The 15,226-nt window shown below is 42.4% G+C and overlaps 1 protein-coding gene and 1 long non-coding RNA gene across 7 annotated transcripts in view; one reads left to right on the forward strand and one right to left on the reverse strand.

The window, feature by feature from the left end:
• Positions 1-1,711: 1,711 nt before the first annotated feature.
• LOC118026838 lies at positions 1,712-6,204 on the reverse strand. The gene is made up of 3 exons (XR_004683698.1): positions 5,961-6,204; positions 5,047-5,162; positions 1,712-4,408 (listed from the first exon to the last, which is right to left on the reverse strand). It is a non-coding gene; the product is annotated as an uncharacterized LOC118026838 (long non-coding RNA).
• A 274-nt stretch (positions 6,205-6,478) lies between these two features.
• The window catches only part of RNF32 (ring finger protein 32), a 76,561-nt gene continuing 67,813 nt past the window's right edge, over positions 6,479-15,226 (forward strand). For 4 of the 6 annotated variants that reach the window (XM_035029881.1, XM_035029876.1, XM_035029879.1 and 1 more), the window contains exons 1-4: positions 6,479-7,308; positions 8,406-8,492; positions 9,438-9,702; positions 13,372-13,514. In XM_035029881.1, the coding sequence (XP_034885772.1) occupies positions 8,478-8,492; positions 9,438-9,702; positions 13,372-13,514 (423 nt within the window). In that variant the 5' untranslated portion in view covers positions 6,479-7,308; positions 8,406-8,477. The other 2 variants (XM_035029878.1, XM_035029880.1) reach the window with 2 other exon arrangements.

Below are 15,226 nucleotides of genomic sequence, written 5' to 3' on the forward strand. Positions count from 1 at the left end.
ATTAAGTTGGACCCTTGCCTTACACCATATACAAAAATTAACTTCAAATGGATCAAAGACTTAATTGTAAGAGCTAAAACTATAAGACTTGTAGAAGAAAACATAGGGGAAAATCTTCATGACACTGGATTTGGCAATGATTTCCCAGACATGACACCAAGAACATAGGCAACAAAGGAAAACAGATAAATTGGACACCACTGAAATTAAAAACTTTTGTGGATCAAAGAAGACTATCAAGAGAGTGAAAAGACATCCCACAGAATGAGAGAAAATATTTGCAAAATCACATATATGATAAAGGTTCTATATCCAGAATATACAAAGAACTCCTAAAACTCAACAACAAAAAGACCAATAAGCCAATTAAAAAATGGACAAAGGACTTGAATAAACATCTCTCCAAAGAAGATATACAAATGGTCAAAAACCACATTGAAAGATGCTCAACATCATTAATCATCAGGGAAATGCAAATCAAAACCACTCTAGTAGGATGGCTATAATGAAAAAAAAAAAACAAAAAACTGGAAAACACCAATATTGGAGAGGATGTGAAGAAACTGGAACCCTCATACATTGCTGGAGGGAACATAAAATGGTGCAAACACTAAAAAAACAGTTTGGCCGTTCACATAGAATTACCATATGACCCGGCAATTTCACTCCCAGGTATATACACAAATGTCTATCAGCAGATGAATGCGCAAACAAACTGTGGGATATGCATACAACAGAACATTATTCAGCTGTAAAAAGACTGAGGTACCGATACACACAACATGGATGGACCTTGAAACATGCTAAATGAATGAAATTCTTGTTCAATATAATAAAAAGAAGCAATATATTGAGTGATTAAGGCTTATGGATAAGTGAAACAAATGACAGCAATATTATAAGGGATGGGAGGCAGAGATTAGGAATATTTTTTATTATGTTATGTTAATACATTACATCATTAGTTTTTGATGTAGTGTTCCATGATTCATTGTTTGCGTATAACACCCAGTGCCCCATGCAGTACATGCCCTCTTTAATACCCATCACCAGGCTAACCCATCCCCCCACCCCCCTCCCCAGGAATATTTTTATAAGGTCCCCGCACTACCCACGAAGTAGTACTGTGTTATTTGAAATTGGATCCAGGTTAGTTGTAAATGTATATGGTAAACTCTCAAACAATCACTAAAATAATTTTTAAAAGAAGTATAATTGGGGTACCTGGCTGGCTCAGTCGGTAGAGTATGCAACTCTTGAACCTGGGGTTGTTGAGTTCAAGCCCCATGTTGGGTGTAAAGATCGCTTAAAAATAAAATTTTTTTTAAAAATAAAAATTAAAAAAGTATAACTGATATACTAAGAAAGAAGAGAAAATTAAATCATATAACTGCTCAGTTAAAATCACAGAAGGCAGGAAAAGAGGGGAAGATTTTTTTTTTTTTTTAAGAAACAAAGGACAAATAAACTATAGAATCAGTTTGATAATCTCCATAAAATAACTTGCTGGTTGTGCTGAACCCATAGATAAAGCTGGGAAGAACCACCATCTTACACACAGGGAGTGTGAGTCTTCCTCTTCAGGGACATGGAACATCTCTTCATTTACTTAGATCCTCTTTGATTTCTCCCATCAGCTTTGTGGTTTTCCTCATACAGATCTTGTACGTATTTTATTAGAGTTATACCTAAGTATTTTATTTTTTGGTGCTTATACAAATGGTATTCTGCTTTTAATTCCAAATCCCACTTGATCATTGCTGATCTATAAGAAAGTGGTTGGCTTTTGTATCCTGGAACGTTGCTATAATTGTTTATTAGTTCTAAGTGTTTTTGTGGGTTTTTTGCCAATTCTTTGGGATTTTCTACATAATCGTGTTATCTGTCAACAAAGATTGCTTTATTTCTTCCTTCCCAATCTTTTTAGTACATACTTTTATTTCCTTTTCTTGTCATATTGCATTAGCTAGGACTTTTGATATGAGGTTGAATAGGTGGTGAAAACGGACATTCTTGCCTTGCCAGAGGGGTAAAGCATCTAGAGCTTCACCATTAAGCATGATGTAAACTGTAGTGTTTTTGTAGTATTCTAAGTTGAAGGAGTTCCCCCTCTATTTCTTATGTGCTGAGAGTTTTTATTGAGAATGAGTATTGAATTTTCTCAAATACTTTTCTGCATCTATTGATATGGTCATGTGAACTTTCTTCCTTAGCCTGTTGATGTTATGGGTTACATTAATTGATTTCTGAATGTTAAATAAGTCTTGTATATCTAGGATAAGTCCCACTTGGTCACGTACATAATTCTTTTTATACATTGTTGAATTCTATTTGCAATATTTTATTAAGGAATTTGGATCTATGTTCATGAGGATATTGGTTTGTAATCTTATATCTTTATCTGGTTGTGGTATTAGGGAAATGTTGACCTTATGGATTGGGAATTCTCTGTACTATCTGCTTAATTTGCCAGTGAATGTTTTTAAATAAAAACTATCAATTAAAAAAATTTACCTTGATTTAATCAGGAAACAGCTCCCTCTCTATGAAACATACCAGTGCATAAACCAATTCAAGTTTAGAGAAACTGTGCTTTAGCTGCAGTGTTTGGCAACCAGCGTGCACTGATGTTCCGGGTTATTATAGAGACTGTGCTAGTAACCTGCATTTGTACTGCTTTTGCACACCTCCTAGAACTTTCAGTTAGGTCAGAAAAATCACAAATGTCTGAAATGGGTTCACATTACCCAATCAAACTCCTTTGATACAATGAATATGTACTAATTGCTTTTGACAAGATTTTTTAAGTGTCTGGTACATGGTGATCTCAGCATTTTTAGCATGAATATCTTTATCATGTCAGTTTTTAGATCATAACAGGACACTGTTCTTTACCAAAGTGATAAATTGTTTCTAGCTACACTGGATTCAACAATAAAGAATGAATTTGCTCATTTTCTATTCAGAAAACAAGTTTTTAACAGAGCTCCTTTGTTATACCCATGACTTTATAGACCAAGAACTGAAATAAGATGATTCCTCCTCATTTCTCCGGTGCACAAGATATTTTCATCAGTGTTACTTTACCACTATTGTAATGTGAACAGGAATAATGTATCATCATACCTTTTGTTACATATTAAAAAAAAAAACATATGTATGCATTTTGCCACAGGAGGTAAAATAACTCATCCTAAGCTCTTTTTCTTTCTTTATTAAAAATGAAACAAAATCTAGTATAATCTCTAGGAAAGAAAATATTTTAGGAACTCTTACCAGAATGCCTGAGTCTCTACAGTGACCACTGCTGTGGGATGAGGAAAGATGGCAGATTCCCCCAAAATTGCTAGACCTCATGTGTCACAAAATACAGAAAAGAACTTGAGTTATTTGGGGGGGGGGGGAAGGAAGCACTGGGATGGAAGCAAGTTTATGAATAGAAATCAGTAATAAATCTAGAAGTGTTGGTAGAAAATTAAAGACAATACCAAAGACTAAGAAATAAATTGAAGGAAGTGTGTTTGCATTGACAATTAAACTTGAAGGCTATATTAAGGAAGAAGATGGACTCTGTGCCGTGGACTTCTGCTCCTTACATTTATTTTCAGTGTCAAGGACTGGGTTAAGAGGCAGGAATAGAATATGCATCAGACAGGATTAAGAGTATTTTGTGGATTACAAAGAAGAAATGTGAGAGCACTCAGATATTAAATAGGAGAGGATGTTGAACCAATAGAACCATTCTGATCCATGTAGGTGTCTAGCGGAGACTACGCCGATGGGCATCTTCTTTAAACACCAACCATGTCAGCTATGATTTTGTCAAGAATTACAAGGTCATAATTACAAGGTTAAATTTCCACGCAAAAGCCTGCAGAGAAATATTCTGTGTAGCTAACGAGAAAGACCAAGTTCTTTTGGGTAGAAAACATGCCGGTAGTAAAACTGTTGTGGTATTTTAAACACTCAGATGGAGGGGGGCAGTTTTTAATGGGGATTTTTCTTAGAACTTCATGGAGTTCAGGAAAGATACCTTAAAACGGATACGGAGAGTAGCAGGCACCATACTAAGCACTACATCACGTGAGACGGTTTCTAATCTAACCACACGATTACGGTGCTTAACAGTACACCCGCTTATCGTCCAAATGATTCCTGCTACAAGTAACAGAACACCAGACCCAAGCTGGCTGAAGCATACAGGAAACCTATTCACTCAGGTAAGTAAAATCACTGAGGAGGGCTGGCTTCGCGGCGTCGCCTATGTTGCCAGGGCTTGGACCCCGTCTCAGTCTGTGTGGCTTCCTGTGTGATCCTCTTGGTTCATGGGATGGCCCCCCAGCGCCCGCTTTCACGTATGGGTGACACGAGAGCTGTCCCAGCTGCAGTTTCATGTCTCCTCTTGTTTCTACATCAGTAGGAAGAATTAAAAGAATTTTCCAGTTGCTCCCACAAAAATACTGAGTCCACCTGACTGGCCCAGCTAGGTCATAGACCCATGCCAGCTACGTCACTGTGGCCAGGACACTGATTCTCTGACTAGCTCAGGCTGGTCATATGTTCCATCCTGGGACTGACGAATCCCCAGGGCTGTTGCTGAAGTGCTGGCAGATGCTGACCAGAGAAGTAGCAAATGTCCCCCTTACGTAGAAGGGACCCATAGTTTCAGAAAACGAAGTAACTTGCCAAATCCAGACCCCTAAAAAGTCAGTCTAGGTCTGAACTCGGGTCCACCTATCTAAACCCAAAGCTTCCCCACCCTGCCCTCCGCACCGTCCTAACACTCAGTCACGGAATACAAAACTCAGCATCACAGAGAGACCCCTACTTGTGCTCTAGACCCATCACCACTGAAACATAAATCAAGATTACAGTATTTGTTGGAAAAGCTTAAATAACTTAGAATTAATTATGAATTTAATTTGGCTGATCAAAAAAAATTAGCTTGTTTTTAGTGTTTTTTTAAAAACTTCCAAACAGGAGCGGCCGCCTAGAAAACTGAATTCTACTAAGAAAATAATTATTTGAAGTGGAGCTTCAAATTACCTTGTTTCACAGTAGAATACTCTTTATTCCAAAGCCATGTCAAACATTGTAACTTCTAGGTCTTTTAGTGACCAATGACCAGTTTCTGATCAGTTTAGTTGGTAACTTCTTTAGACCTGCTTTCAGAGAAGTAAAAAAAAAAAGGAAGGGACTGTTTGCATTTTGTACGTTTTCTACATACTTTCAGCTGAACTTCATTTCAATAAAAGTCCAAAGTTTAACACAATTGAGTCCCCGTCATTTAAAACAAAAAGAGGAACTTCTGATCTCTGCTTCCGGCCATGACGGAGCTTTCGGAACCAGATTTAAGCTCTTACCTCAACCAACCAAGAGATCAGACAAAACGTATGCGACAATGGTTCTGGGACACGTGAGCCCGGAGTTTCCGGGCCACAAGCAGAACAGGGCCAACAGTGGATCTGCAGGCAGAACTAAGAACTGCAGGAGGCATCTCATTCTCTCCCCCAAATAGATAAACAAAATCTTAAAAAAAAAGTAGGAGGGGCGCCTGGGTGGCTCAGTTGGTTAGGAACGGCCGGAGGCCCCCAGGGCAGCGGCGAGGCCCCGGAGGAAGGCCGGGGTCTCGGCCGCGCCGGTGTGCGGGCCGCGGCGTGTGGGGCACAGAGCGCCTGTCGGAGCTCACGCGAGCTCCCTGCAAGGGCCCAACAGTCCGCTCGGGTCGCGGGGGCCCCGTGGCGCTCGAGAAGGTCGAGCCACTGCTCCCACGGGACCCACTCGGAGCCCCCCCCCCCCACGAGGCTCAAAGCACTCCGAGGAGCATGAAAAATCCAGCACCCGGGAATATGAAACTCGCGACTGGCATCTCATCCAAAAGGGCCCGGCACCCAGGGAGGCAGGAGAGCACGAAGAGCGCGGGGGAGCACCCCGAAAGGACAGCGGCTGCGGCAGCGCACCTGCGGGCAGGGGCCGCCCCGCAGGGCGGGCGCCGGAGGGCCACGCGAGGGCGGAGCGACACGAGCCAGGAACGGACCGGGCGTCGCCGAGCGACAGGTGCGCACGCCTCAGGCACCGACACGTGCAACGGGCGCACGGGACTGACATCTGAGCCAACACGGCTGGGAGCGCGTCCAACGCGCCCAAACCCCGGGCGCCCACAGCCCAGGGGCGTGCGTCCCGCCAGGGCGCCGACGAGCGCGTGGCGAGCGTGCGCGCGCCGGGCGTGCGCGGGGCGGGGCCGGCGAGCGGGCGCGCGGTGGACGCGCCGAGCCGGCGACGGACAGGTCCGCCGAGCGCGCCGGGCAGAGCCGCCGGGCATGCGCGGTATGGCCCCGAGCCTGGCGCCTCGCGCGGGGCGGGGCGGGGCCGGGCCGTTGGGCATGCGCGCCGGGCGGCTGCGCCACGGCGGGCGGCGCGGAGGCCGGGGCTTGGGGGCCGGGGCCGGGCCCAGGGGAGCCTGAGCGAGCGGGGCGGGAGGGGCCGCGGGGACCCCGCCGGGCGGCCCGGGTCGTCGGTCCCCGGCTCGGCGGGCTTCATCGTGACCGCTCTCGGGAGGGCCCCGAGTGGGCACGGTGTCTGGGCGCGGGGACGCCACCCGTCCCCGGAAGGGAGCCGCGCCCGACGGTAGGGGTGTCCGGACGCGTCGGACCCCGGGAGCGCTGCCCGCTCGGGGCCCGCTCGTCCGCACGTCCCGACAGGGAGCCGGGAGCCGCGACAGCCGGCCGCGGGCCCGCCGCGCCGTGCGCGCCCCTCGTTAGCGCACGGCCACTGCGACGGGGCGGCCGCCGGCGTGGTCAGCCTTGCCACCAGCTGGTGGTGGCGCAGTGAAGCAAGCAGGGACGTCCCGCTGCCGTTGGCTCGTCGGACCCGCCACTGCTGCAGACCAGTTACGTGTCGTGAAGGCGTCACTGAGCTCTGGACCTGGGGCCCCGCCCTGAACCGTAAAGACGCTGTGGGACGCAGAAGGGGCCGCGTCTTCGAAAGCCCGCAGGGAGACACGCCAGGGGGAACTGCAGGCCGTAAGGCGTGTTCAGCGTGATGTAAGCTCTGTTCTGCCAGGGGATAGGCGTTCTGAAGGTAGAAGGTTCTGGAAGGGATCTTCGGCATTTTAAATACCTTGGCCCGTTCCTGCAGTCTACACGGTCCTGACGACACACTGGACAGGAGCTTCTTTCGTGCACCTTGGGCCAGAAGTGGAAGCAAGCACTACCTCTAGTTTCCCAAAGCAGCTTCGCCGTCACGGAGCCCTGGAGACCTCACAGCTGTTTCCACATCCCCACTCCCACCTTCCAGCACTAGTTCAAGGCAGGTGTTGATCCTTAGATACATATTGTGGATTAATTCCTTTCTAGTCTTAAAATTAGGCCCCGTTTCCGAGATTAATAACTTACCGTTTCTCCCCATTCTGTGTATTTTGGACCCTGTCTTCAGAAACTGTGCCCTTGCCTAAAAACTGGAAGGACCAATTCAAATTCTTCCACCAGTTTCAAATGGAAGTGAAGCAAAATAACCATTTACAGAGTATCTTCTGCATGAAAGGGCCCATTCGGATACTTTACAAAGGTGATCTCATAAACGTAACCCTGCAAGGAGCGTAATTACACCTGTTTCAAGGTGAGGCAGCTGGAAGTCAGACAGCATGTCGCCCAGCACATAGCTGGACCAAGACTGGAAGCCAGGCTTGCCCCTGACATTCTGTCCCTCTATGTTCTGGACAGACTGCAGGCAGCCAGTACGCCCCGTGCATCCCAGTATATTCACTGCTCCCCTTCCCTCCTAAATAATAACCGTATGCCGAGTTCCTGAGTGCCTTTGTCCTCTGGTAACTGTAGTGTGGTTTGTTCACTTCCCTCTTCTCAGTCCTGCAAATCCCGGTTTAAATGTTCTCTCTTTAAGAGGTATTTCACTTACTGGTCTGCCCGGGTGGCTCAGTCGGTTCAGCGTCTGCCTTCGACTCAGGTCATGATCTCAGGGTCCTGGGATGGAGTCTTGCATTGGGCTCCTTGCTCAGCAAGGAGTCTGCTTCTCCCTCTCCCTCTGTGCACGCTCTCTCTCTCAAATAAATAAAACCTTAAAAAAAAAAAAAAAAAAGAGGTATTTCACTTACTATTCTCTGATCTTTTCAGTCTCAAATTTTGTTGTACTTATGTATAATATTATATTGAGTGATGGACTGTTCTCATTCAAATTCATATGCTCCCTCCAGCCAGCTGGAGATTTGAGGGCAGGGCCCCATCAGTCATGACTGGCTTGAATCCCGCCAGAATCACAGTGCGTAGCTTAGTGCTGTGCTCTGGCAGGCATTCCCATATCAGACTCTCAAACATACCTTCCCTCTAGACTTTATAAGAGATGTTTACATACACTCTAACTTTGACTTTCTGTTGATTATGTTTTTACAGTGGAAGAATTAAAGGAATGTGATATGATGATATAACTTGATATACCCAAGTAGCAAGTTTGCCTGACTCAGCATGTCAAAAAACAAGGTACAGAATCTTGTTTTAAAACAAATACAGTTTTAAATGAAATCTTGCCATCTGCAATGACGTGGATGGAACTGGAGGGGATTATGCTAAGCGAAATGAGTCAATCAGAGAAAGTCAGTTATCATATGATTTCACTCATATGTGGAATTTAAGAAACAAAACAGGATCAAAGGGGAGGGGATGGAAAAATAAAACAAGACGAAATCAGAGAGGGAGACAAACCGTAAGAGACTCTTAATCGTAATAAATAAACAGGTTTGCTGGTGGGGAGGGGGGTGGGGTAACTGGGTGATGGACATTAAGGAGGCACATGATGTAACGAGCACTGGGTATTCTATAAGACTGATGAATCACTGACCTCTGCCTCTGAAACTAATAATACATTATGTGCTAATTAATTGAATTTAAATTTAAGATTTTTTAAAAAATAAAACACTGTTTTACTCATGATTATAATTTAATCCAGCTGTTTGAAAGCATAAAAATATGGTTGCACATCTCGCTCCAATGAGGAACTATCTACCACAGTACCGACTGCAAGCACGTCATACGTGCCCAGCAGTTTTGTTCCGCGTTGCTTTCTCCAAAAAAGCACATACTTAAATGCAAGATTCCCTTTCATATTACAGAAGCAAGATTTTGCCTAGAGTCTAATTTAATTGTAGTGAAACAGAATGTGTTCAGGCATGCACAGTTTTTATAGGTCATAATGAATTAATTCATATTATATTTAAGACCTCAGTAATTAAATGAAAAGATAGTACTATGTCACCAGCATAAATGATGAGACCGGGCTTTCCCGCACTTATGTAACGTGGGCCAAGCATTCTTCACTATTAGATTTGATCTAGTATGCCACCTGGATTGAGTATTAAAGCCTAAGTTTTCTTCCAAATGATACATTACATAATGTTCCATAGATAAGGTTTTTTTCCTACTTTTTAGGGTCATTCATCTAAAAAAGATAACTTAGCAGTCACTGCAGTTGCTTTACAAGATCACATTTTACATGATCTTCAACTTCGAAATCTTTCAATAGCAGATCATTCTAAGACAAAGGTACAAAAGAGAGAGAACAGATCCAAATCTCTAAAAAGAAATACAAAAGCAGTAATAGATACTGGACTTAAAAAAACTATACAAGGCCCTAAAGTGGAAGATCCAGAAAAAGAATATGTTCTTGATCCAAAACCACCACCATTAACTTTAGGTAAGTTAATCTTGTCATTCATTTTTTGGCTTATTAGAGCTAAGGAATCTAATTGAGATTCATAGTATAATTTTTTCTGGACCAGAAATGATTCTAATTTATAATCTTACAGAAAGAATGTATGTACTAAAGTTTAAAAATGATGATGAGGATAATACGAGCAAGAAAACAAAGATAGTACTACATAGAATAAATAAAAATAGTAGAATACAATCAATATCCACTAATCCACATGGGCGGAAATCAACCAGTCAGTCAGTAATGGAAAAGAAAAAGCTCTTTCTTACAGTAGAATGACAACTAATAAATATATAGACAGGGGCCAGAAATAGAAAATCACCATACGGCCAACAGCACAGTAAGAACAAGCATCGGTGGATGCTGAGACGCACGGTGTGGACACGGCCTCACAGCGTGCCCACATACCACAGAGGGAAGCAGGAAGCCCAGCCGCCCCCTGTTGATGACACTGGGCCAGCAGCACCCTGACCACGCGACCCCAGTGCCATCACCAAAGGGGTACACGCCGACATGGCCCCCATCCCATGCTCTGAGAAAGGCGCAGCATCCCCTCCAGGGTATTCTTGCCAAAATGCATCTCTGAATTTAATCACGAGGAAACATCAGACCCACCCAAATTGACGGACAGTCTACACACTTCCTGGCCAGTACTTTTCAAAAGTGTCAAGAAAAGCAAATGAAGAGAGAGAAGCTGTCCCAGATAATAAGACACGAAGGGGACATGACAACTGAGTGTTATGTGTAACTGGTCCAAAAAAAGGACTTCAGTGACACAAGAACGAAACCCAGTAAGGAATACAGATTAATTGGCAGTGTTCGATCAACGTTAATTTCTCGCTTTGATCATTGAACTAGGGTTATGAAAAAATTAACATTTGGGAAAACTGGGTAAAAGGCACATGAGGATTCTTTATACTGGCTTTACAACCTTTTGCAAGTCCCACATTATTTTAAACTGTAAATTTAGAAATAGAAAAGATTTTTAAATGATGCTGGGCATGGAAACTAGGTTTGTCTGGGGGCGTTGTGCCCTCGCGCAAGTGTGCTGGATGGAGGAGGCGCAGGGAAGCCTGCGGACTCAGCTGCACGGTACAGGGGGAGCCTGCTGCTACAGAAAGGCCAGGGGACACTCATTACTTCATTACTGCAGACAGTGATACTTGTATTCTAGGAAATGGCACAGCTCAAGAATGTGCAGAGGCTTGGAATGATGTTATACAGTCAGGTAGTGAATATCTTGTACATATATAATTTATGGAGATGATCAACTAGATCATCATAGTAAGTTTAGCAGGAAAGGTTTAAATTAGACATCAGGAAGGACTTCCCAATTTGGAAAATAAGTAGGGTTAAAAAGGAGAGTAAATGAATTATTCTTCCGGTAGCTCTTTATAAAAAATTTTTTACTATTATATATATTAGTTACCAATATGTGTTGAACCATATGCTCTTCATTATTATCTATACATCATATTGCACTTGGGTCTCTTCTTGCTGATTTTCTCGAGTTTTTTATGTACTCTACATATTAATTGATGTAGCCACTGAGAAGATCTCTCAGTCTGGCACCATCTTTTAATTTTATGTTATTTTATATTGAATAAAATGTTCATTCTGATTACTGTTAAATCCATCAGTTTTTCTCTTTATTGTTTATGCTTTGGGTGATTTAAGAAATCCTTAGCCATTCTAAGATCACAAAGATTTTCCCACATTTTCTTTATTTACCTTTACATTTTTGCCTTTCACATTTAGACCTCATCTAAATTTGCATACAGCATTGGCAAAATCAGTTGATATAAAAACTTACATTAGATTCTTCCGTCAAACCACTATCTACCTATCTTTTGCCTTTGCCAAGTTTTCCATGCTCATACAAGAGAGGGAGAAAGAGAGAGTCAGGATGTATGATTTGGGGTATGATCTGTTACTATGTCAGGATTTTACTGTTTTAATTCAAAATAGTTTTGTAATATGTCTTAATAACTGGCAGGAAAAGACCCAAAATTCATACCCCCAAATCTCAGAAGTATATTCTTTCCATCCACTAAAATACAGTGGTGATCTTCTGACTTTATCTTTGTGGAGACATTCCTTCTGAAACCTTCCATTACTCTGCTCCCATATGCACCAGTTCTTCTGTGGGGCTGGTGCAGAGCCGTCAGCCTGGGATGTCTTCTCGGCATCACCTGTGGGCCGATTCCCTTTGGTTCTCTTGCACTGGACCCTCTCTCTGATGGCACAGCTTCTCCTTCTTAGTGTATACCCTCACTGGGGTGAAGTTGCTCCTCCAGCAGCTTCCGGGGAAAGAGTGCACAAGAGACCAATGTACAAGCTTAGAGACACAAAGATGTCTTTATTCTCTTATGGTCCGTTGTTTGCTAATGAAGAATTTCCATATGGGAGTCTTCCTCAGAATTTTGAAAGGTTTGCCTTCTCATGTCTGTGTTGTTGGAGGTAAGTCTGATGTATTTCTGACTCCTGACCCTTTTTGAGACTTGTCTCTCTTTCTGTCTCTCTCACAAAACTTTGAGATCTGCTTTTTGTGCCTACACCTGTGACGTCTCATAGTGGCGGGATTTGGGTGTGAATCCTTTGTTCTGGGCCCTCCTGGGGCCTCTCAAACTAGAAACTCACATCCTCTTCTAGGAAATGTTTTAGGCTATTTTAAGATCTTTACTCTTGATTTTCTGTTTTCTTTATGGAATGTCTGTCTTTCAGATGTCAGGCCTCCTAGACTGGTCCTTTAGTTTTCTTATCTTCAGTCTCCTGCTTTATCTCATCTTCCTACTTTCTATGGGATTACTGTAACTTCCTCTTCCAGTCTTTGAGTTGACTTTCACATTTCTACTATAAGATTTTTGATTTTTAAGAGCTCTTTTTTGTACTCTTTTTTTTTTTAATGTTCCTGGTACAGCTTCCTGTTCTTGTTTTGTACACGTAACACTTCACTTTCTATCCAAAGAAAGCCCACAGAGTGGCACTTTACCCATTCCCTCATTTGGAGGTGGTATGGGGGTGGACCCTGGTGCTCAAGCCCCTGCCAGCACTGTGCCCCAGCTGCAGCAGCTCCCACAGGGACGTGAGCTCCATGTTTGATCCCCAGGGACACATGGTGGGCTCTCAAATATTGCTGAGGTAAGGAATTGATCCTGATAATAATTATAAGTCCTAAGAATTTTTAGCAAGGGAAGAACCTGATTGATACGCATTCTGCGAAGGTCACTGGTGGCAAAAAAAAAAAAAAGAAAGAAAGAAAGAAAAAGAGCTAAACTGGAAGAAGACAACACTGAAGACTGAAAGATAAATTAGGTGAAAAGTAAGAACCTTTGGCCAATACATGTGAAAACCTAGTATTCTTCAACTTTTCTTCCTGAAAATTGGATAGCAGTCCTGCCTACTATAGAGAATATCGTGAACATGAAATAGGGGAAGGCAATTCTTCATAAATAAAAGCATAAAACACAAATGGAAGGTATTATTACCATTGACTTCTATGCACCATGGAAGAGCAGTATTCCACATATGGTGGAAGTACGTGGTATGTTTTGCTTTCAAATTTGTTTACAAAATAATGTCATTAAACTATATATGAGTACTATATCCTAAATATATTGCAACTTCTATTTCATATTGTTTTAACTTTAGCACAGAAGCTGGGCTTGTTTGAACCTCCCCCACCACCACTATCCTCAGATGAATGGGAAAATGTGAAACAAAGATCCGTCCTGCAAGGGGACTCTGTGCAGCCATGCCCAATATGCAAAGAAGAATTTGAACTTCGCCCCCAGGTGTGTAGCCTGAAGATCAGATAAGCAGGCTTGGGGACTAGACCGAGCTGGAGCCTAAGATCCCAGGCTTTGTTTTTCTAGTTTCTTCCGCCTACGTGACCTCAAATACTTTTATAGTTTCTTTTCCATTAATTAAAGTGTGTGTGTGAGAAAGAGCTAAACACCCTCATTAAACAGTTTTATTTATTTACTGAATGATATTCTCAAGTACAAAGTTCATACAAAAGGAATGCTCCCATTCCACTGGCTGGAAATAGCTGAGGAGTGACTGGAGACCTGCTAGGAGGAGCCCAGTGCAGGAAGAATGAAAGCAAATGGAAATTTTAAGTGTTTTATGAATTGAAATCATAAAAGAAAAGAAAAACTAGGGTTGAATATCTCCAAAGAATTTATATAAGAATCCTTAAGTAAAATCTTTTAATAATCTTTAATCATGAAACTTTATCACATAAGGTTGATGACATGCAGTCAATCTGGGTCATAGGGTTTTCTGTACTATGTCTAATCTACTGTAATCTTGTGGTGGTTAGGGACGCTTCTACCACTAGAATTTTGCGTTTTGTTCTAAGCTAGTGGCCACTGTACAACAGTTTCCCACGTGTGCAGCATTGTGCTTCCTACAGAGCAAGCACTTGGACATTTGCTGGAAAAATACAGCAAATAGAGTCAAAGCAGGCCTAAAATTCATAGCCTGGGAACCTCGGGCTTTACTCGCTACCTGGCACTTAACTCTCAAACTTAATTTGTTTTAATGAGTTTCATCATTAACAAGTTAGTTCACAGTCATAAAACGTTTGTTCTTCACTAATTTGAATTCACAAGTTATTTTAAACACACTTATTGTATTCCAGTTCTCTATCAAGACCTAATCTTATGCATATGAAAGCTGGGTATCTTAGAAAAAATTTAGCCCTTAAACCACAGAATTATCACCTAGGATAATTTAGTATTTTAGTGTAGCAAGAGTTAATAGAACCACAAGGAGTCTTTCTGGCCCCAGCAACCTCTTCTTTAATTATGCTATAAATATTTAGCCTGTTGTATGAAGAATGAAAACTTACACTGACTATCTTAAGTGGGGCGGCAGGGGAATCAGGATGCATCATGCCCACCATTTCTTCCCTTCTGTTTTTTATAAATTTCTCACTAAATTCTTATTTTTGTTTGGTTAATAGATATAGATGCTTGTGTTTATTTTGCATTTTTAGTTACTGTCCTCGTGTTTAGGTTTTTCCTTCGTTAAACACAGTAGTTGGCATTTCCCCAGCATTTAATTATTTCAGAGGACTTCCGTTATTCTTGTGCATCGCTGACGGACGCATTATACCCATTTAACAGATGAGGAAATAAATCAGTTGATCCGCAGCAGGATGACTCAGGAAGTGTTCTCAAGGTCAGCTGGAGTCTAATCCCAACTTCTAGGACATTTTTAGTGTATTTACCACCACTTAATCATTTATTTTTATCTCAGAGAATGCTTTCCAGTAACAAACATTTATGGACATTTAAAAGTATAATATTTTAAATATATGGAAGGGCAGTGTTATTCAATACAGATCATCAAGTATCTGTTGATAAAACATTCAAAGAGTATTCTATAATGCATGAGGGGTTAAGATGGAGGAAGAGGAGGGGACCCTAAGATTACCCTGTCCCTCCAACACAGCTAGATAATTATCAAATCATTCCGAACACCCAAGAAATTAATGTGA

Source organism: Mirounga leonina, unplaced genomic scaffold (genome assembly GCF_011800145.1).
Source record: "Mirounga leonina isolate KUSES-001 unplaced genomic scaffold, KU_Mleo_1.0 Mir_321, whole genome shotgun sequence".
Taxonomy (NCBI): Eukaryota; Metazoa; Chordata; class Mammalia; order Carnivora; family Phocidae; genus Mirounga; species Mirounga leonina.